The 23097-nt window shown below is 47.3% G+C and overlaps 1 protein-coding gene across 1 annotated transcript; it reads left to right on the top strand.

Moving 5' to 3' along the window:
- The first annotated feature begins 16239 nt into the window (after window positions 1–16239).
- On the top strand, window positions 16240–23058 carry WAS (WASP actin nucleation promoting factor). Its single transcript, XM_082610498.1, has 12 exons — window positions 16240–16424; window positions 16795–16935; window positions 17909–17995; window positions 18103–18205; window positions 18318–18359; window positions 18453–18506; window positions 19167–19341; window positions 20340–20382; window positions 20586–20739; window positions 20949–21355; window positions 21597–21711; window positions 22754–23058. The coding sequence occupies exons 1-12, from the start codon at window positions 16293–16295 to the stop codon at window positions 22807–22809; spliced, it is 1509 nt and encodes a 502-aa protein (XP_082466624.1). The 5' UTR covers window positions 16240–16292; the 3' UTR covers window positions 22810–23058.
- The last annotated feature ends 39 nt before the right edge of the window (window positions 23059–23097 follow it).

Raw genomic sequence — 23097 nt, forward strand, 5'->3', positions numbered from 1 at the left:
GCCTGCCGAGCTGTGTGTTAAATGTTTTCGGCTTGTTGTAACCAAGTTATTGCCCATCGATGGCAGCAGTGATTGGGGATTTGCCTTTATGATCTGACCACAGGGTATCTGGTTTGTTAGGCTGTACCTTTTGCAGCTAGCCCCTCCAGGGCCTCTCTCCTCCATGTGGCCTTCACAAGATAGCCTGGACTTCTTTATATATTGGCTGGGCTCCAGTTGAGGGAGGGAAATAGAGAGAGAGAGAGAGCACCAGCAAGTGAGAGAGAGTGCACCTAAGACAAGCTGCAGTCTTTTTATAAACTAACCTGAGATGATGTTCCATCATTTCTGCCTTATTCTATTTTTTAGAAGTGACTCTGTAAATCTAGATCACACTCAAGGGGAAGAGATGACACAAGGGCATGAGCACCAGGAGGCGGGGGTCATTGGGGACCATCTTAGAGGCTGCCTCTAAAGTGTGTGTGGGACTTCCCTGGTGGCGAAGTGGTTAGGAATCTGACTGCCAGTGCAGGGGACAGGGGTTTGATCCCTGATCCGGGAAGATCCCACCTGCCAAGGAGCAACTAAGCCCATGTGCCACAACTACTGAGCCAGCGCGCTAGAGCCCTCGAGCCACAACTACTGAGCACTCGAGCCACAACTACTGAAGCCTGCGTGCCTAGAGCCCGTGCTCCGCAACAAGAGAAGCCACCGCAGTAAGAAGCCCGCGCACCTCAACGAAGAGTAGCCCCTGCTCGCCGCAACTAGAGAAAGCCTGTGCACGGCAACGAAGACCCAAAGCAGCCATAAATAAATAAACAAACAAATAAGTAAATATAAATTTTAAAAATATAATAAATTAAAAAATAAGGTGTGTGGGACCACAGACAAATATTTTTTGCAAGGCCTCTGTCTATACGAATAATTTGAATAAAAATGTACTAAAATCAGGGCTTCCCTGGTGGCGCAGCGGTTGAGAGTCCGCCTGCCGATGCAGGGGACGCGGGTTCGTGTCCCGGTCCGGGAGGATCCCACGTGCCGCGGAGCGGCTGGGCCTGTGGGCCATGGCCGCTGAGCCTGTGCTCCGCAACGGGAGAGGCCACAGCAGTGAGAGGCCCGCATACAGCAAAAAAAAAAAAAAAAAAAAAAAAAAAAAATGTACTAAAATCATAGGTCCATATGAAGTATTATGATTTATTGATGAAGATTTAGAAAAAAGTATAGAGAAGAGGTATTTATGTATTCATTTATTGTCCAATCAATACACCTGAATAATCCTTGTGTGTCCAGGCTCCATCTCTTCCTCTTAGGTCCAGGAACCATCTCCTTATGTTCTTTATTGTCAAATATGCCTAAAAAGGGAAAACAACCATTTTTCACCTCCCACGTAGGGAGAAACCAAGCTTTCCACCTCCTTTTGTGTTTCTCTTTCCAATGTGTCTCCTTTACTACTCACACAGAACACAACACCTCTGACACCAGATGTGCGGGTTGTTTTCCCCACACCAAGCAATTCTCTGTGACATCAGCTGGGTGTCCTACAACTGAACTCAGTTCTAACACTGTCTACCTGGAGAGGACATCAGATCCCACAGGTTAAGGGCTCAGCCCCACAAGACTGCCCCCCACCCCACTTCAGATGCCAGTTGCGATTAGTAGGTCCCCAGGTTACCCACAAATTCTGTCTGATTTGGTTGCAACTTGGAGGTTCCCACGACCTCCTCTTCAGGTTAGATTAATTTGGTAGAGCAACTCATAGAACTCAAGGAAATACTTACTTACGTTTACCAGTTTATTAAAGGACATGATAAAGGATGCAGATGAACAGCCAGATGAAGAGATACATAGGGTGAAGTCTGGGATGGTCCCAAGTGCAGGAGCTTCTGTTCCTGTGGAGTTGGGGTGCATCACCCTCCTGTGGATGTGTTCACCCACCCGGAAGCTTCTGGAAGTCCGTGCTATTGGGATTTTATGGAGGCTTCCTCACGTAGGCATGATTGATCATTAACTCCATTTCCAGCCCTCTCCCCTCTCTGGAGGATGGGGACCTGGGGCTGAAAATCCCAAGCTCCTAATCATGGTTTGGTCTTTCTGGTGACCATCCAGGAGCCCCCCCAGAGTCGCCTCAGTAAAATAAAGGTGCTGCTAGTGCTCTTATCATGTAGGAATTTACAAGGGTTTCAGGAGCTCTTGTCAGAAACCGGGGCAGAAACAATATATATTTTCTATTATCTCACAGTGCCATTCCTGGCTAATTTCATCTTCCACCACAAGAAGGTAGCAACTCCATTATTACTCAAAATGCCATGGCTCTTTAGAACCTGTTTGTACTGGAAAAATATAGATCTCTTGCCTCCACAGTTCCCTAATACCATTTATTTAATGCTGGTTACATCTTACTTGGGACATTGCATCATCCATTGGCCTGCCCATAAATACTGGCTTCCAGTGACTCCTCATACAGAAGTTACTGTGTTTTGTTGATAAGAACCACAAAAGCAAGCCTTACACAGAGGATGTGGGGAAACGTGAATAATACTTCATTTTCTGGTCATGTTAAATTTTCTGTTTGGAATTTTATAGCATAAAGGTAGAACAAGATAACTTCTAACCACGTCTTCTCCTGAACTCTTTGGACAATAATCAGTGCATCCTAGAATGAGATCTATTGCAAGCTTGACTGCACCCCTGCCTTCCACTCACCACCACCAGGGGGAAGGAAAGAAAGGTGCCCATGGCAGAAGTCCCAATTGTACAAAGAATGTCCATTCTTCATCTGGCATCGCTTGAGACCGACCTGGGGAGCATGATGTCACCACATTGATGAGCCAAGAGACCCCATTGGAGTTGTGGAGCAATTGTCTTGAAAGTCTCTGCAGGAAGTGGACATGCCCAGAGGACTGCTTGACACCTGGTGCAGAGCTTGTAGAGGGAATGACGGCCCTGGGTGCCATACAAGGTAAAGTCACCTGCCACCACCTCTGCACCTTTAGGTGCCCTAGACTGGAGGTAGTCCCACAGTTGGAATAGTCATGGTCAGAGCTGATACACATGCAACTCAAGCCCAAGGGATGGCACTGAATGTTCAGGCCTAGAGCCTTGAACTTGGCCTATAAACAACATGAGTGAGAGTCACTCAAAATCAGGCTGTCGCCACCATTCTGATGCCCCAGTCTCATAAAATCTTATAAAAGAAATGCCACACCAGCCAGCAGGAGCGATCTACTTGCCAGCCCCACGCCCCAGCCCAGAACTGGCCACAGAGCTCTGGGACAGCCCTATAGGTCTAAGTACCAGAGCTCATCAGGACATCTGTCTCACCCTATACATAGGGTAAAGGGTAAGAGAGAGCACCTTCAAAAAGGAAAAATAGGGATCAGGGCCCATGTGGGTCCTGGTCCAGACCAGGACCTCACTCAAATGGTACTTCTGCCCCGGCCAGTCCCAGCCACCAGACAGGGTTTTAGGCCACTTTGAGGAAGCCACTCCAAAGCATGGGGGCCCCTGCATCTCAGGGCCCGGAGCAGGGATCCTACTTGCACTGCCTGTGGCTTATGTACAAGATATACTAGGTTCCATATCATCTTTCATCAGAAAATTATTAAAGAAAGTTAGCTTGTAATATGTTAATGTGGTGGGTTTAGAATATGTCCATGAATTCTTCGACACTCTTCCATTCCAGAGATGTTACTTAATTCCCCTCCCCTTGAGAGTATGCTAGACTTAGTATAGTCTAAGTATAGTATAGTGAGTACGCTCACTTCTAATGAACGGAATTTGGTGAAATGTACAGTATGTAATTTCCTAGACTAGCTAATAAAAGACACTGCAGCTTCCTGCCTGTTCTCTCTTGGATCACCTGTCTGTGGGAAGCCAGATGCCATGTTGTGAGGCTGTATCAAGCGGCCATATGGAGGGGTCTATGTGATTAGGAACTGGGGCTTCCTGCCAACAGTCTTGTAAGTAAGCTTGGAAGCAGACCCTTCTGTCTAAATGAGACTTCAGATGAGACCGCAGCCCAACTACCAGCCTGGCCACAAACTTGTGAGAGAACTGGAGCCAGAACTATCCAGCTAAGGCACTCCTGGACTCCTGCCCCTCTGAAAATGTTCAAGATAGTAAATGTTTGTGGTTTTAAGCCACGAAGTTTTGGGGATAATTTGTTACACAGCAAAAGGTAGCTAGTACAAATACTATTGGTTAAATTTGTTCAATAGAACTTTATAAATTCAGTTCAAGGGTGGGGTGAAGTGGAGAAAACAGAGGGGGGATATATTTAGCTTTCCAAAATGGAAAGATCTTCATGTTTAAGTTTGTCAGCAGCTACCATTTGTATATTAGAAGTTGTGCTAATTACAGATGTGTGTCATTTTAAAAGCCCCCAAAAGAGCTACTGAATAATTCTTATTAACCATGAGTTACTGGATATATTTTAAAATATGAAACTGCATTCTAAAACTATAATTAAAACTTGCAAAGAATTTATACTTGTTTTCCTTCCAGGTAGTCTGGATAAGTGTTTGTTTATGTTTTTGTGCAGAGTTTGCTTTCCACTGACACAATTAAAGACTCAGCAGAGCTCTTACACAGTGTGACAGAGATGGTGGCACCATGGGATGTCAGGAACCAGGGTTTCTGAGTCAGTGATTGGAGGAGAAGCCACCTGCGCATTAGAAATACCCATTTTAGATTTTATTGCTTCCTGGAATCCCCTCCCAGGGCTGAGATGAGGCAAACAAAGTGTCTAGGGTGTAAAATTTAAGGAGACATGTCAACTGATGAATGGATAAACAAAACGTGGTCTATCCCTATGATGGAATAGTATTCAGCCATGAAAAGGAAAGAAGTACTGATCCCTGCTACAACGTGGATGAAGTTCAAAAACATCACTTAATATGGGGAACCAGAGGTTACCAGGGGACCCCAAGAGGAGCTGGAAAATGAAGACAACATGGAGAAGGCAAAGTTGAGGAATGCAGGGATCCTGAGTCTTGATGGTATTATCTGAGCCCCTGGATCCAGCCTTGTCCAAAGTCAAACTACACCTGAACCTCCTAGTTGTATGCTGTGAGTCAGGAATTCAGACAGAGCACATCAGCAACGATGGCTTATCTCTGCTCCTCCTTGTCTGGGGCCTCAGCTGGGAAGCTTGAAGGCCAGGGGCTGGATCGTCTGAAGGCTCCCTCACTCACACGCATGGCAGCTGATGCTGGTTGCAGCCTGGGCCTCTCCATGTGATTGGTTTGGGCTTCCTCACAGCATGGTGGCTGGCTTCCAAGGCCAAGCCCTGTGAGAGAGAGGCAGGTGGAAGTTGTATCACCTTTCATGACCAGTTTTGGAAGTTACATAGTGTTACTTCCCCCATCTCCTATTCATTGAGGCAGTCACAAGGTCCTGCCCAAGTTCAGATGGAGAAGAAAAAAGGTTCTGCTTCTTGATGGGTAGCGACAAGGTTCTGGAAAGGCACATGGGGCCAGAAATATTGCTGTGACCATTTTTGGAAATTATAATCTACCACTAACTGAATAAGACACTGGGCAAGTTTCTTCACCTCACTAGGCCTCAGTTTCCTCATCAATTAAATGGGCATAATAATAGTGTCTATGGTGGAGGGAGAGAATCACATGAGATAATGCATATAAAGTACTTAGCCCAGTGCCTGCAATATGGCAAGTGCTCAGGGAAAATTAGAAATTATTGTCAGAATTCCCTGGCGGGCAAGTGGTTAGGACTCCATGCTTCCACTGCAGGGGGCATGGGTTCAATCCCTGGTCAAGAAACTAAGATCCTGCATGCTGCATAGTGTGGCAAAAAAAAATTATTGTCAATAATCATTAGCATTGATCAATGAGGCATCTTGGTACAGCCAAAACAAGGTGTTGTGGGTTGAATTGTATCCGCCCCCCAAAATATATTCAAGTCTTAACCCCTGGTACCTGTGAATGTGACCTTATTTGGAAATTAGGTCTTCACAGGTGTAATTAAGGTGTAAGTTAAGGGACTTCCCCAGTGGCGCAGTGGTTAAGAATCCGCCTGCCAATGCAGGGGACACAGGTTCGAGCCCAGGTCTGGGAAGATCCCACATATTGCAGAGCAACTAAGCCTGTGTGCCACAACTACTGAGCCTGCGCCTGCCAGCCACAATTACTGAGGCCTGCGTGCCTAGAGCCTGTGCTCCGCAACAAGAGAGACCACCGCAATGAGAAGCCCGCCCGTGCACTGCAATGACGAGTAGCCCCTGCTCACCCCAACTAGAGACAGCCCGTGCGCAGCAACGAAGACCCAACGCAGCTGAAAATAAATAAATAAATAAAAATTAAAAAAAAATATGTACATTAAGATGAGGTCATACTAGATTAAGGTAGATCCTGATTCCAATCACTGGCTCCTGATGAGAAGAGGCACAGAGATACATGCACAGTGAGAATGCCGTGCGACGGTGGAGGCAGGAATTAGAGTGATGTGTCTGCAAGCTATGGACCACCAAGGATTGCTGGCAACCCATCAGAAGCTGGAAGAGGCAAGAAAGGACCCTCCTCTGGAGCCTTCAGAGGGAACATGGCCCTGCCACCAGCACCTTGATTTCAGACTTGTAACTTCCAGAGCCATCAAAAATTTGGGGGTTTTTTGTTGTTTTTTTTTGCCACGCCACGCGGTGCCGTTTGTGGGATCTTAGTTCCCCGACCAGAGATTGAACCTGGACCCTCCGGCAGTGAAGGCGTGGAGTCCTAACCACTGGACCACCAGGGAATTCCCAAAATGTCTGTTGTTTGAAGCTCCCCCCGCCAAAAGACTCAGCAGACACTGGCACCCTACTCTTTTCCTGGCACTGGGAATACAGTGATGACTAAGGTAAGGACTCTGCCTCCGAGGGGCTGGCAGCAATACAAGCAGTAAAGCAATGAATGGAGGGGCTCTGAGAATGATGGCATGCTACTGTGGACAAGAGGCTCTGTGTCGGGGGTACTTAGGTTTGATGATTTACTCTGAAGCCTTCTCAAATCGTCCCATCTACAAATCAGTGGGATCATCTTCAATTTGTTTTCTGAATCAATCACTCATGACTTCTGGTTTTTCTGTTCCAACAAAGCTTTCCTTTCTGGTATTGTAGCCTCATTTTGCTTGCCCACATGGCTTGAGGTTTTGTTAAATTTTCCTCTTGATGGCAATGTTGCTCCAGAAATGCCAAGATGCCCTCAAATCCCTCACCTCATCTGCATCTACACTGTTCCTTCGCCCGCCTTTCGCGTCTGAAAAAAACGCCTCCGAGCCAGATGGCTGCTGGAAAGGAAGTTGCTTGCTGCAGGGTTTGCGGGAAACCTGCTCACTGCCACAGAACTTGCCTTTCTTTCTCCTTTGAATATGAAATAAATCTGAGGTCTAAACTGCAAAGTCTCATCAGACATCGCTTCTAGAATTCCGTTTCTACTCGATCTAGGCTTTGTAAATCCGCACTAGTTAACCCCACATTAGATCCCCGCAATTTTCCCAAGTTGTCAAGAAATGCTGTAGGCTAAAGGCCTGGAGGAGGGCGTCCCTAGCCACCAAGCCCTGAGGTCCCGGGCCTCACACACCCGCCAGGCTCTGGGTGTCCTCCTCTGTTTGTGGACCCAGACGGGAGGCCGGTAGTTCTCAAAGCGAGGATGCAGCCGCATACTGCGGACGTGTTAGAAATGTAAATCCTCGGACCCCACCCCAGACCCACTGAAGGGGAAAACTGGGGATGAGGCCCTGCAGCCTAGGTTTTTTTTTTTTTTTTAGGTTCTGCTTTATAACTAATTGAATCAGTTATACATATACATCTGTTCCCATATCCCTTCCCTCTTGCGGTGCTTTGTGACCGACTGGAGGGGTGGAATAGGAAGGGTGGGAGGGAGGGAGACGCAGCCTAGGTTTTAACAAGCCCTCCAGTAGATTCTGTGAACCAGTGCACTAGGCCAGGTGTGCTAAGTGGGAAATAACTATCTGGGGCAAGTCCTCAAAAGCCCGGTCAGAGGGTCCCCATCAATTGATCGGTGTGCACCATACAATGCTCACACAGCGGACGCGCGCGCGCGCTCTAGGGGAGGGATACAGTTTTGTCTTGCGGTTTTATCATTTATATTGGAACGGGAGCCCTTTCCCACCCCATTAAATAGCCTTCCGTTGCTTCCTATTTCTTTTACTTTCATTCCAGAAATGGTGTTTTCTTTTATCATTAGAAAGGTCATCCACGCTGCTTGCAAGTTTTTCAGAAAAGAAGGAACTACGTTGTAGTAGAAATAAATGACAAACATGAACCCAACATCCTAGGAATAGTTTCTCATTTCTGTACTTTAAATGTTTATATATTTCTAAATTTCCGTGTTTTCATTTACATAAATATATTTTTCTAAAATTAGGTTCGCTTGTACATGCTATTATATTTTGGATCATACTTTTTCACTTCTGTATGTATTGTTATATAATATGCAGTTTCCCAGTAATGATAACTTCTGGATGTGTATTTTACAATTTTAAAATTAAAATGTAATACTTGATTATAGTGAAAAATTTTAAATATAGAAACATAAAATAAATATTTCAAATCTCAACCTAACTTTCTAGAAATATATCCAACATTACCAGCTTGATTTGCATAATTTCAAACTATAGCTATTTGTATACAATCATTCAATTATATCTAATGTATATGAGCATGGATACAAATGCCCAGGGTTCATCAGACCAATCCATATAATATTCATCTTGTAAGATACATCTAATTGTATATGAAAACATATTTATAAACAACACATTACACATTTTTATACAATAAAGATCGTATCACATATAGTGTTTCGTGCCCTCAATTCATCATTCACCCTCATGTTATAACAATGTCCCATATAGTTATTCTCAAAGTGCCTGCTATTTCTTTATTTTTTTAATAGATTAAAAAAAAACCTAGTGTTTATTCTAATTGGAAAGTCAACACATTCATTTACAAAGTTTAGAAAAATTAGAAATTATAAATGAGAAAATCATTTACTTTTAACCGTCATATAAAATCACATGTTTAAAAGTTCTAGGTGCATTCATTTTCTGCATGAATAATATTTATATTTCACATAAAAATGAAATGAGTTTCTACAGTTTTATATAATATTTCTCTAATCCTCATATTATGATCATTACTCACAAGTTTGTATTCCAAAAATTATCCAAAAAGTAAAGGCCTAAACAGGCTAATCCTATTCCTCAGACCTAATTACTTTTATATTTAATTAGCAGTATGATTTAATTTAATTAGTAGTATAACTTCTAATTTTAATCTACCCATATGTGGCTATAAATATTTTTACAACAAAATATCAATGTATGTGTACATTTATTTGTTTTACTTCTTGGATTGATTTAGGAGTTTTTATTCTTTTTTTTTTCCTCAGTGGCTTGGAAGTTATATTTTCTATTCCTACCAATGACTAGAGTTAATTAGTATCTCTATTGTCTGCTTTTTAAAAGTCCGAGGAATCACTTTAACCAAAACAGATTCATCAGCATCACAGGACACTCTTCTTCCTCCCATCTCTCCTGTTAATATTTTTGGTAATTTAATGCCTAGCTTGTTATCAAAACTTATCAGAAGTGTAAAGTATATAATTACTGTTATCTTTTTTGATAGTCAATGTTTTTTTATCTATACCAGCATTCTATACCAAGTTCTTTGCTCACTTTTGACCCTTGCATCCCACTACTTCGTTGTGTTATATTCCTGTTAGCTGGAGTACATTCTTTGGTACATTTTTCACCTCAGGTCTGTGGGCATTGATGATCGCATCCTTATTTGTCCAGTCATAACTGTATTTTGTCCTATTCGTTAACTGAGTAGTGATATAGATCTAGGTTTAAAGCTATTTTTCAAGCTACTACTCCAATCAGTCATATAACAAATACTTATTGAGTGTCCACTTGGTGTCAGGTACTGTTCTAGAGACTGCATACATGAGAGGAAAAACAATGAACAAACAGCTCTTATCTTCACCATTCAATCGAATGAGAAATGAGATATCACTTTGATCCTATTCTCACAAGTTTAATCTGTCCTTTTTTCTTTTACCTTTTTAGGATTTTCTTTTGATCTTTACATTTTTGAAGTTTCACTGCTATCTGTGAAACCTGGAGAAAGCCTCATGCTACATGAACTATAAATGGCAGGACTACTGTAGCAGACGGTGGAAGAAGGGTCAAAGAAGTGGGTGTGCTGGAGTGGATAGATGATGTGAAGCTGGAAAACCCCCAGAAAAACCCACAGAATGACTACGTCCCCTGGAAGTTCCAGGGGCTCCTCCATTTACCAAAGTGATAGGGAATGCTGTGGTGAGGGGGCCTCAGCTTCACTGAAAGGATGGGTGAGGACGCTCCTCTGTCAGCCATTGCCAGTGGGAGCCAGTCAGGGAAGGAGGTGGATGGGGCAAGGGGTGGGGAAGAGGTCAGGTGAACAAGAAGGGCCTTGGGATCAGCCTGGGGTGATCCACCCATCCTTCAAGTTGTCCAACATGAAGGTCCATAAGGGGTTCAAGATCAACAAAAACATCTACTCTTCTTCTTGCTGAAAAATAAAATTGTGTTTATTACAAAACTTACAACACACAAATAAAAGGGAAGTAAATGGTAAAATATACAGAAATAAAATCCAAAGGTTCTCTTTAATACATAAAGAATTCTTACAAACCAAAAAAAAAATTCAAAATTTTTAAATGGGTAAAGGATGACAAATTATTATTATTTTTAAACACCACAAATGGTCAGAATACACATGAAAGGGCTTCCCTGGTGGCACAGTGGTTAAGAATCCGCCTGCCAATGCAGGGGAAACGGGTTTGAGCCCTGGTCCGGGAAGATCCCACATACGACGGAGCAACAAAGCCCGTGCGCCACAACTACTGAGCCTGTGAGCCACAACTACTAAGCCGGTGCACCTAGAGACCGTGCTCCGCAATAAGAGAAGCCACCGCAGTGAGAAGCCCGTGCACTGCAACGAAGAGTAGCTCACTGCAACTAGAGAAAGCCTGCACGCAGCAACAAAGACCCAATACAGCCAAAAACAAATAAAAATAAATTTATTAAAAATGTTTTTAAAAATAAAATTTTTAATTAAAAAAATAAAGTAACTTTTGAGAGTTTTCCTAAAACCCTAACTCAAACAACGCTTTTTATTTTGAGTAAACTATAGAATAAATGAACGAAGAACCACTGGGCACAGGCATGAAAACTCTAGTGGGTGAGTTACAGAGTTTACGATTGTAACGCCCAGTGCACCAGGCACCATGCTCTGATGTATGATCTCAGTAAACCACAACAGTAAACTCCACCTTCTGCCCCTCCTACACTTGAACAATCTGAACTTCTGAAGCGGTATTCAAACCCACCACCCAAAATCCCCAAAGCCCGGCTTAAGTGGCCCGGCACATTCTTCTGGCATCTACTGCGCATGCCTCGAACCCACAACCAATGGGGGCCCGGAGCAAGGGAGCAGAGGCGGGACTATGTTATTCTCCGAACTCGCGTAGCTTCAAAGAACAACAAGGACGAGAACTCGGTCATTGACCAATCAGAGGCCACAGCGGTCTCCTGCTATCCCCACCTGTGAGCCAATTGCCGGCTCCAGTGCGTCGCGAGCTGCTTCGAAATTAAGGAATCGAGGGGGTGGTGAAAGTGGTTAAGATGGCAGATGTGAGAAGGCTGAGGGCGAGACCAGAGAGTGAGGCTCCCCCGAAGCGGGTGGGAATCAGGAGGACAGGATGGGGATCTTGGGAAAAGCAGAATTGTGACACTCCCCTCTTCATTAGGGAATGAGGCAGCCGTCGTATCCCTCCCCCACAAACAAAATGGTATGTTGCAAGATGGCCACCCCCTCCGCAGTGGTATGATCCTGGGCGACAGTTCCATTTTGCGTTCCTCCCCACGCCCGCAGTGGTCCATTCCAGACTGCCCCGTTAACACTCCTGGGCTCACACAGTCAAGGGAGTAGGCGGCCCTTGGGACCCACTGACCGGAAAGTTGAAACTCTTAGAGTCACACACACTCGGGTGTGTATCCTTCTGGTGTCACAGACTGGGAAGTAGACACTCGGGGTCACAGATCGGGGTAGGGGGTAGGGAGTACCCATTTAGGGAAAGTTGGTGGTGACTTTGAGGTTGTGGGACCTTTAGCTCCCCGGCTGGTCCGAGGTTAGCAGCACAAACCTAGAAGGGAAGGAGAGAGCTGGCTGGCACAGTGTTTTCCCGTGCAGGTGGGAGGAGTAGGGCAGGAAACGTGTGGTGGGTGGGACCTCCGAGGTTGGCAGGGAGGTCTCCAGGAACATATCACGGCCCTGGAAGAGTCTAGCTGGGCCCACACAATGGATCTCTGAGATGGACTTTGCAGCAAGGAAAAGTAGAGAAAGGGCAGTGGGAAGGTGGCCGTGTTCCGTCTCTGACCATCCACCAATGGTGGTGGGACCTGAACGTCTGATGGAGGAGGGTGAGGAGAGGATTGGTGCAGGAGTGGGGAGAATGCTAGGCTGAGGGAAGGATAGTTCATTCATCCAAGTTACTCAGCTATTCCATGAAAACAAACAGCAATGCAAAATTATAAGGCGTTAAGCTCTGCCCTCATCACATGAATTATCTCATTTAATCTTCCCAATAGTCACTACTATTATTATCTCCACTTTATGGGTGAGACAACTGAGGCACTGAGGAGTTACCAGACTTTAAACAGCTGGTAAGTGCCAGAGCCAGAGGCAGGCTGTAGGGCTCCAGAATCTGGTTCTGTCCACTGAGCAATTCTTATCTCTACAGTCGTCTCTGCTTTTCTGTGCACACCCTGTCCTCACTCCATCCTGACCAGGACTAGAAATCAGCGCCTCTCCTGAGGGCCCCTAAAGCACCCATTTGCCCATAGCATCAGTGAACAGTGTAGACATCTCTGTGGGAAGGGCTGGCCCCTGCACACTCTGAGCTGTTTTTCTTCCCTCTTTCCCCATGCAGGAAGGTGAAGAGAGGACAGGGGAGCCCAGTGGGGAGAGGGCAGTAAATCACAGCATAGAAATCTAGACCGTACAATGATTATTCAACAAATATTGACTGAGCTTTTGCATGCAGGGTCTTATGCTAGGTGGTGGAGGTATGGCAATGAACAAGGCAGATGAGGGTCCGGTTCCTGCCTGCCCTGGGAGTGTGTTTGGGGAATTCCTGGTAGGCAGACTTTGGTTATCACAATGATGGAGGTGCTTTGGCATTGAATAGGCAGGGGCCTGAGATGCTTGGGGACAGCTCCACACCACCAAGACTCATAACATCCATGATTGTCACTCCTGGATGGTAAAAAGAGGCCTCCCAAAATGTTTCTTATGAAACGGGAGCATTGGGTCCAAGGTTTGGGAACTGCTGTTTCCTTAGGCCTGTCCCCGGGAAGCACCCCTCAGTCAGGGGTAGGGAGGACCACGAGGGGCAGGAAGGAAGGGGGAGGAGAAGGATGGCATGGCAAAGGAAATTTTGCCACCTTGGCCTCAGTTTGGCCTTTGAGGACAGCGGTAGTGAAACAGGAGGGAAAGGAGCAGGACACAACTTTTAAGAGAATGGCATAGCTATAGGACATGACAAAAACTGACTAGAACCAACTGGGTGCAAGATGGTGGAAGATTCAACTTCCAGTAGACATTGAGCCTCATTATACGCTCATTGTAATACGTTGGCATACACTAAATGACACACCCATCAGTACCAAGACAGTTCCAAAGCCGACCATAAAAGGTCAAAAATGGGTGGTGGCCCAATTCCTGGAAATCCCTGCCCCTTCCCCCAAACAGTTGGAATAATCCTCCCACTCATTAGCCTATGAAATTACCCAGCCCACAAAAACTAACCACGCTGTATTTCGGGGCCTCTTGCCTTCTGAGATGGCCCACACTCTGTGGAGTGCTTCTCCTAAGGCCATTCCTGCCTTTTGAGATGGACCGCATTCTGTCTGTGGAGTGTGTTTCTCTCTAAATAAATCCACTTCTTACCTATCACTTTGTCTCTCACTGAATTCTTTCTGTAAGGAGACATCAAGAACCTGAGCTTCATTAAGTTCTGAGACCAGGTGTGTGATCTCAATTAAATGACAGTAGGTTCAAGTCCCAGTCTGGGTTTTGGCTGGGTTCGAGCCCCAATCTCAGTTGTGCGTGATTTCAGCAGGACCCTGCCCATTCCTATATCTCCTCCGTGGGTTCAATCGCGTGGCAGTGACTGGGGTGTTGAAGACACTCCCATGTCTTATAACCGACAATGTCTTATTACCTACTCAGGACTTGAGGCATGGCAGTCAGAATCTTGTAAGCAATATCCCCTCAAAATAAAGCAAAATAAGCACAAGATATAAACAGGAAATGACTCTCTGGTGATCCCTGGGGGTTGGCAGAGAGAGGTGATTGAGAGCATCAGGTGGGTGTAAATTGTTAGGCATATCCTGGTTCTTGGGGGTTCCTGGGTATTCACTGGATTACTAAGAAGTATGTTAAAACTTCTGCTCCCCTCTGTGGTGGGCTGACTTGTAAGTATTCAGTCCACTCTCCTGCTGAGAACAACCGGAAAAGCTAGATTAGGGTTTTTGTTCTTTTTAAATCTATTTGAAGGCCCTGGAGAGCAAATTATCTTTGAGGTCATCACCTCACCAAATACTGTCATCCAGTACAGAAAAGCAAGAGTTGGTGGGAGCAAATAAAAGTAAAATAAACCAGCTCCAAAATACTAGTGCAGGTCACCAGAGCAATTCAATAATCTGAATAAGATGAAAAATGATTGTAAAATGATGAATAAATCACTGTTTTCCAGGGTGGGGAGACTCATTCTATTAGGGACTAAAATAATAAAAATCTACTTTCGGTTTGTCATTTGGAGAAAAATATAAGTTTTAAACCTGTCTGCTCCTTAGAAGTAAGAACAGGAAATATACAACTTTTAAATGTTAATTTACAAAATAACCAGCAAATGTAGCAGAGGTTTAAAGCCCCCTGATGTAGACTTAAAGGGGACAGATCTAGGAGCGGAGAAAGAAGGAGAACAAAAGACAGAGAAGGAGCAGAAGAATTTTCTCTCGGGCCCCATGTAGCATTTAACAGTTTAGGAACCATTTCTCACATAATTGGCCTCAGCTCCACTACTCACAAGCTGTGTGACCTCGGGCAAGTTAGCTAAGCTTCTCTGGGCCTCAGCTTCCCTATCAGTAAAATGTAGATAGCTGGAGTGCTTACCTCAGGGGGTCGTCTGTGCCCATGAAATGAGTACATAAGTGTGAGGCACTTAGAAAAAGATCAGAAAACAGTAAATCAAATTAGACATTAGGGCTTCCCTGGTGGCGCAGTGGTTGAGAGTCCGCCTGCCGATGCAGGGGACACAGGTTCGTGCCCCGGTCCGGGACGATCCCACATGCCGTGGAGCGGCTGGGCCCATGAGCCATGGCCACTGAGCCTGCATGTCCAGAGCCTGTGCTCCGCAACGGGAGAGGCCACAACAGTGAGAGGCCCGTGTAGGCCCGTGTACCGCAAAAAAATTAAAAAATAATAAAATAAAATAAAATAAAATACATTAAAAAAATTGAATGAAATTTCATGTTAAGAAAAATAGAACGTTGAGCGGGGGGAAAGACAAGTCTCCAAATATCACATACTTTCAAAAGTTCAAAGGCAACAGCAACTAAACAAAATGTTGTTTAGGCATTTATATATGCTATAAAATCCATTTCTTACAAAAAAGGGATGATAAGCAGCAAGTAATTTGCGAGCTGCAGGGAGGCAGGGGTAGGGATGGGGAAGTTGAGCTGGGTGTGAGCAAGTTGTTGGGGTCTCAGGAGAGGGGTGGGATCCCAGGCGCTCACTGTGTAATTAAAGGAAAAGGTTTAGCGCAGCAACCCTTCAGCGCTAGGGGCCTTGGACCTCGGGCCCAGACTAACTAGATGCTTTGGGGAGGAAGGAGGCTGCCCAGCCCATGACTGCTCCCCGCCACACTGCAGAAATGCTGCAGTGGCCTAGCTCTTGCTGCCAGCCAACCAGGGGGAGGAGGGCCCGAGCGAGTTAGAGGGAGATGGGCCCCAGAGAGTAAGAAAAAAGGAGGAGGACATGAGCTGGTCCAAAACATGGGTCTAACCAGTCAAATGGAGGAGGGCCCCAGTCTAAGGGAGGAGGAGAAGGCCAGGCCCATCGAGGGGCCCCTGGAGGACTTGTTTCCCTTGTGGTTTTTTGCACTTCCTGTTCCCCTGCTCACTGCGAAAGTTCCTCTTCTTACCCTGCACTCAGAGCCTAGCCGGAGAGGACAAGGGCAGGAGGCACCATGAGTGGGGGCCCTTCGGGAGGCAGGCCTGGGAGCCGTGGAGGACCCGGGGTTCAGCAGAACATACCCTCCACCCTCCTCCAGGACCATGAGAACCAGCGACTCTTTGAGATGCTCGGACGGAAATGCTGGGTGAGCCTGGGATCTCCTGGCCCTCCCTGTCTCCCTTTCCTCGTCTTCGTCTCCTCCTCCTCTTCCGCCTCTTCATCTTCCCCATCCTCCCCCTCTCCTCCTTTCCCCTCCTTCCTCTCTCCTCATCTTCCCCATCCTCCTCTCTTTCTCTTTCTTCCCCTCCTCCTCTTCCTCTCCATCATGTCTCCTAGAATCCACTTACCCTCATTCACCAATCTCAGGAAGATCTCGATGTCCATTCAGTTTCCCTCTGGCTGCAGTTCTTCCTTCAGAGCCATGACAGCCATGGGCAAGGAAGGACCAGGTCTGGTTCCCAGACCCTCTGGCTGCCCCTGACCAGATTCCACTGAGTCCTGCTCTCCCCTCCCAGACGCTGGCCACCGCGGTTGTTCAGCTGTACCTGGCGCTGCCCCGTGGAGCCGAGCGCTGGACCAAGGAACATTGTGGGGCTGTGTGCTTCGTGAAGGATAACCCCCAGAAGTCTTACTTCATTCGCCTTTACGGCCTTCAGGTGACCCCCGCCCCCCACTGGACAGACAACCCAGTCTTCAACCCACAAACCCAGAGCTGTGTCCATAGCCCTGAGCCCTCAGGCAGATCAATGAACCCCTGAGCCCCAGAATCAAAGACGTCATCCAAATGTCAACCTCTGGTTTGTCTTTCTAAGTCCGCGATGACTGACCCCAGAGTCTTCATGTCAAGATCTATAACCCCCAATATTAGTATACCTCCTAAGTCTAATCTGTTCCACAAACTCCAAAAAAAATGAGTACTGTATTTTTACCTGAACCTCCAATCTGTTCGAAACTCAACATTTTGGGTCTCAGAAATCGCCCATCAAAACTCCTGAACTCCAGAATTTTGCCTAGCTCCTAAGTCATAAATCTGTTCCACAAATCCTCAACCTAAACTCTCTAAGCATAAACCCCAAATTCATCCTTCTAAACCATAAAGGTAGATCCAGTAGGACCACATCAAGATCCCAGGGCCATAAAATATTGACCAAACCCCTAAGCCATAACTCTGCTCTACAAACCTCAAATTGCACATACGTTGGCTGAACCCGCCTCCAAAAAAACCTCCCAAGTCTATATGTCTGAACCTCAAATCTCAACCCCAACTCCTAATACTGGAGCCCTACCTGCCCAAATGAAGGCCCCCATAAAAGGGGGGATTTGGGATGATTCTACGAATGGGCTCAGTTTCCTAGGACTAGAGTCCAAAATCCTGAAATTCAAGCCCCCAACTTCCACATCTAGGGCCCTGGACCCCAAATCCAAATCTCTCACTGAAGTGTCTGATTCCCATACTGTACCCCAACCCTCCACATCTGACACCTAGACCCCCAACTCTCTGATGCAGAGCTGGAAATCTCCAAATCAGATCCCGGGGCCCCAAGTTTATATACCATGTTCCCTGTCCAGAAAACAGAGGCCTGCCACCCAGGGCACGCCTCAGTGCCAGTGTGTTCCCCACTTCTCCAGGCTGGCCGGCTGCTCTGGGAACAGGAGCTGTACTCACAGCTGGTCTACTCCACTCCCACCCCCTTTTTCCACACCTTCGCTGGAGATGTAAGTGACCACCTAACCCCTGGCCCTCTGTTGGGGTGCAGGGAGGAGATGGGAAAGGTGTGGGGGGCCTGGAAGGCCACTGACCCCCCACCCCCACGCACGTGCAGGACTGCCAAGCGGGGCTGAACTTCGCAGACGAGGGTGAGGCCCAGGCCTTCCGGACCCTGGTGCAGGAGAAGATACAAAAACGAAATCAGAGGCAAAGTGGAGGTGAGGAGGCCTTGGGGGAGGAAAAGAGGTTGAGCAGAAGTGAGCGCAAGAGTGGGGAGCTGGAAAAGCCCCTCTCATGGTTCTGGTTCCCAGTTCACCTGTCTCTCCACAGACAGGCGCCAGCTTCCCCCTCCACCAGTGCCAGCCAATGAAGGTGAGTCCTCTAGTGCAAGGAAGAGTAAGAAGGGGCTAGCCCAGGAACCTGTGGCACGGTTGCGATAGCTCTCTACCCATTCTGTCTTCCCAGAGAGAAGAGGAGGGCTCCCACCCCTGCCCCCACATCCAGGTGGAGACCAAGGGGGTGAGTGCTGTTCTTCCCTGTGTCTCTACATGGGCAGGTGGTGGTGGTGGTGAATGGATACACAGGTGGGGAGTGGGTGGATGGATGAGTAGGTGAGTGGGTGCAGCGACAAGTGGGTGAGTGTGTGGGTGGATGGATTGGTGGTGGAACGATGGTTGAACGGGGACATGAATTGATGGAGGGATGAAAATATAGATAGATGTATAAGTGGGTGTAGAGATGTATAGGCGAGTGGGTATGTGGATAAATGGATGAATAGATGGATGGATGATTGAGTAAATTAATTAATGAATGAGTGATTGAATGAATTCGGCAGTGAATAAATGAATAAGTGACATAACATTTCAATCGGTGAAGAAAGTAACTATTGAATGAGTGAACAAATAATTTAACAAATTAGTCGATGAGCCAGTGAATAAATGAGTCAGTACTTAAGTAATAAGCATGAGTAAATAAATAAATAAATGAATCAGTGAATGTATGGATGGTTTGTGGCACCCACCCACCCACTTCTCCATAAACCCTATCTGGACCCTTCACCCACTCCCTCCATGACCATCAAACACACAGATTCCCTCAACCATCTTCCTGTCTCTTGCTCCTATGCTCTGGTTGGTAAGTAAGTGGGTCAGTGGCCCAGTCACCCATTTTTCTCCACAGGCCCAGCAGCTGGCTCACTGTCCCTGGGGCTGGTGACAGTGGACATCCAGAACCCAGACATCACGAATTCACGATACCGTGGGCTCCCTGCACCTGGGCCTGGTCCAGGTGATAAGAAACGCTCAGGGAAGAAAAAGATCAGCAAGGCTGATATTGGTGCACCCAGTGGATTCAAGTGAGAACCTCTCCCCAGTGGGCCCACGGATCCTGGGGGTGGGGGAGCAGATGGGCAGGTGGATAGGAGGAGAGTTGAGTGGATGGAAGGATGGGAAAATGGATGGGTGGGTGGGGGAGTAGGTAGACGAGTGGATGGGTAGGTGGGTGGGTTCAAAGCCGGGGACTAGGGAGAGGCACCAAAGGCACCAAGGTTCCCAACTTTTACAGAGGCAGTCACTCTCCGGGCCATGCAACTACGATTCATGACTCAGAGAGTGAGTGCCTCCTGAAATTTTGCTCCTCACTCACCTCAAGCTAGTCCCACCCTAGTCCCACCCTGGGTGGGCTGGTGGGTGAGTGGATGGGTGGGTAGATGGATAGTTGGATGAATGAATGAATGGGTGGGTTGGAGAATGGATGGATGGGTAAATGGGAAGTGGGTAGGTAGATGGATGGGTGAGTGGATGACTATGTGGTCTGATGGGTATATAGGCTGATTTGTTCACAGACAAGGTGGATGGGGATGGATAGGTGGCCAGATATGTGGATGAATGGACAGTTCAATGGGTAAATGGACAGAAGTGTGTGGTTGAATGGGTAGTCAAGTGAGTGAATGGATAGAAAGATGGGCACATGGGTAGATGGATGGGTGGATGGACAAGTGTGGGTTAGGGCAGATTGGTGGACAAATGGGTAAATAGACGTGTGTGGACAGATGAGTGGGGAGACAAATGTATATAGATCAATGGTCCGACAGGTGAATATGAATGGCTACGTGGGCAAATAGATGGGTGGATGGATGGTGGAAAGAGGGCTGGGCGGACAGATGGGTACCACAAACTATGGACCCCTTCTAGTTCCATAACTACTGCTCTCACTCCTTCATTCACTTAAGACTCATTCATTAATTCTGGCCCCTCAGAGTCCCTCTGGGCAGGAGAGGGCAAGAGGGCTTCACTAGGAAGAGAGGGAAGGAAGGGCTGTGGGGCTTCACTGGGGTCTCCTCACCTCCCCCAGACATGTCAGCCACGTGGGGTGGGACCCCCAGAATGGATTTGACGTGAGTAACTCCAAAGTCCCCTGGACCCCACTCAACTCCCACCTACCTTTCCATAGCCCACTGCTCCAGACCTACCCCCCAGACCCCACCCTTCCCACACCCCTCTTAGATCCCTCTCTGGGGTGGACCCCATGATAATCTGTGCCCCTTCCCTCCCCACCTTATTCCCACACCCCTGCCCCGGCCTTTTTCCTCCTGGGCAGGTGAACAATCTGGACCCAGATCTGCGGAGCCTGTTCTCCAGGGCGGGAATCAGTGAGGCCCAGCTCACTGATGCGGAGACCTCCAAATTTATCTATGACTTCATTGAGAACCAGGGAGGGCTGGAGGCTGTGCGGAAGGAGATGAGGCGCCAGGGTGAGCCCCCCTCTTTCTGGACACCCCCTTCTTCTCCAACCCTGGTAGCTGATCTCTAAGAGATACATTGCAGGCACTCAGTCCTCGTGGAAACCCCTATACCGCTCGAATTGGGAGTTGGTCGGTTAGGGTACCCATTTTATAAATGAGCAAAACTGAGGCTCTGAAGAAAACTATAATAATAGCTCTGTGTTATCTTTCCCCCTCAGAGCCGCTTCCACCGCCCCCACCGCCATCCCGAGGAGGGAACCAGCCCCCCCGGCCCCCAGCTGTGGGGAGTAACAAGGGTCGCTCTGGCCCACTACCCCCTGTACCTTCGGGAGGTCCTCCTCCCCCGCCAACTCCCCGGGGACCCCCACCCCCGGGCCGAGGGGGCCCTCCGCCACCACCCCCTCCAGCCACTGGACGCTCTGTACCACCGCCCCCTCCACCCCCTGGAGCTGGGGGACCACCCCTGCCTCCGCCACCGCCGCCACCACCGCCACCACCCAGCTCTGGGGTCGGACCGATCGCTCCCCCACCCCCTCCTTCTCTGGGGCTCGTGGGGGGCCAGGCCCCTGGTGGGGGTCGGGGGGCGCTTTTGGATCAAATCCGGCAGGGAATTCAGCTGAACAAGGTGAGGGCCGGCGTGATGGAGGATTGGGGGACTGGGACTCTGGGGTGTGCTGCACGAGTCAGGATATTAAGGGGCTAGGGCCGAGACTGATGGGGGTTCCAGGATTTGGGGGTTGAGTGATAGGGTTGGGAGGTTGGTGGGGAGACTGGAGTGTGTGGGAGGAGAAAGGATGATGAGGGGCGGGGAGAAGCACTCCTCTCACAGGCCCTGAGCCCTGTGTGCTGGACCCTGCTTGCTGCAGACCCCTGGAGCCCCAGAGAGCTCAGCGCTGCAACCGCCACCTCAGAGCTCCGAGGGGCTGGTGGGGGCCCTGATGAACGTGATGCAGAAGAGAAGCAGAGCCATCCACTCCTCGGGTGAGAGCCCCCACTCCCCTGCAAGCCTGCCATTTGGAGCCCATTCTGCCGAAACCCCGACCCTGGTTCCCAGCTAGTGTCAGCCTAAAAACACCCCTAACAGCCACCATCAATAGTAACATTAGCCCATATGTTGATGAGAGCATGAACATGAATCTTTTATCAGTCTCTTTTTCTACAACGTTAACTGTCATTATGTAACAGTAATATGATTAACTCTATCTTTGACAATAGTATTAACATTAATCCCATATGTTCAATAGTATTAACATTAGCCCGCTATGTGATGAGAATATTATAAGGAACCCCATCTTTGACCATCATATTGACTCTAACTCCATGTGTCAACAGATTAACCTTAACACATTATGTGATAATATTATAATTAACCCAATCTTTTACAATAACGTTGACATTAATCCCTTCATGTGTCAACAATATTGTCATTATATGACAATTATATGAGGATAATATTAACCTCAACCTATTATGTGACAATAATATAATTAACTCCAACTTTGACAATAATACTAACATCAACCCCAGAGTCTGTTCACAAGATAAACATGAATCCATTACATGACAATATCATAACAAACCTCGTCTTTTGACCATGACATCATCATTAACCCCATTCCGTGTCAACAATGTTAACCTTAACCCATTATGAAACAATAATACTGTAATTTCCTCCACCTTTGCTAATATTTAAATCCACCCCATTAAGTGATAAGTCTGTTAAAATTAACCCTTTGTGTGACAATAATATCCCAACTAACCACATATTTTTGACAATAATATTAACCTTGACTCCAACTAGAACCCAGACCCCAGCTATAGTCCCTACCTTGCCCCTAAATCTCCCTCCTCTGAGGGAACCCCTTCTTCATCCAACACACAGGCCCCAGATCTAATTTCCAAGCATGAGATCTCAGTCCCCCAGGGTCCTGAGTCCCAACCTCCCAGGCCCTAGTAACCCCCTCCCCAGGGCTTCTGAACCCTCCTGCCCATCCTGAGTTCCACTCTTTCTCTCTCCCTCTAGACGAAGGGGAGGACCAGGCTGGCGATGACGATGAGGAGGATGAATGGGACGACTGAGTCACCCCCCGCCACTGTTCTGTGCTCACTCCCCTGGCAGCCCTGCTCGCCACCCTCCACTCTCAGCTTCCAGGCCCCTAAGCCCCGTTTCTTCCCCACCCACCCCTTCAATGCTGTTATCTCTGACTTCCCCCCCCCCGACACTCACCCTAGCAATAGCAGGGGACCTTTTTATACAAAATTTCTCAGTTCTCCTCACTCAAGGATTTTTAAACAAAAATAAAATGACGGTCTTTTTGTTTCTTTAAATCTTACTTCCTTTATATTCCAAATGTGGGAATTTGGGGT

Source organism: Mesoplodon mirus, assembly GCF_964341445.2.
Source record: "Mesoplodon mirus genome assembly, chromosome: X".
NCBI lineage: Eukaryota > Metazoa > Chordata > Mammalia > Artiodactyla > Ziphiidae > Mesoplodon > Mesoplodon mirus.

Bases quoted from the DNA above. Each gene is read 5' to 3' on its own strand.
- WAS (XM_082610498.1), top strand. From the start codon at position 16,293: ATGAGTGGGGGCCCTTCGGGAGGCAGGCCTGGGAGCCGTGGAGGACCC. The intron at 17,996-18,102 runs GTAAGTGACCAC...ACGCACGTGCAG, and splicing joins TCCACACCTTCGCTGGAGAT to GACTGCCAAGCGGGGCTGAA. The intron at 19,342-20,339 runs GTGAGAACCTCT...CACCTCCCCCAG, and splicing joins GGTGCACCCAGTGGATTCAA to ACATGTCAGCCACGTGGGGT.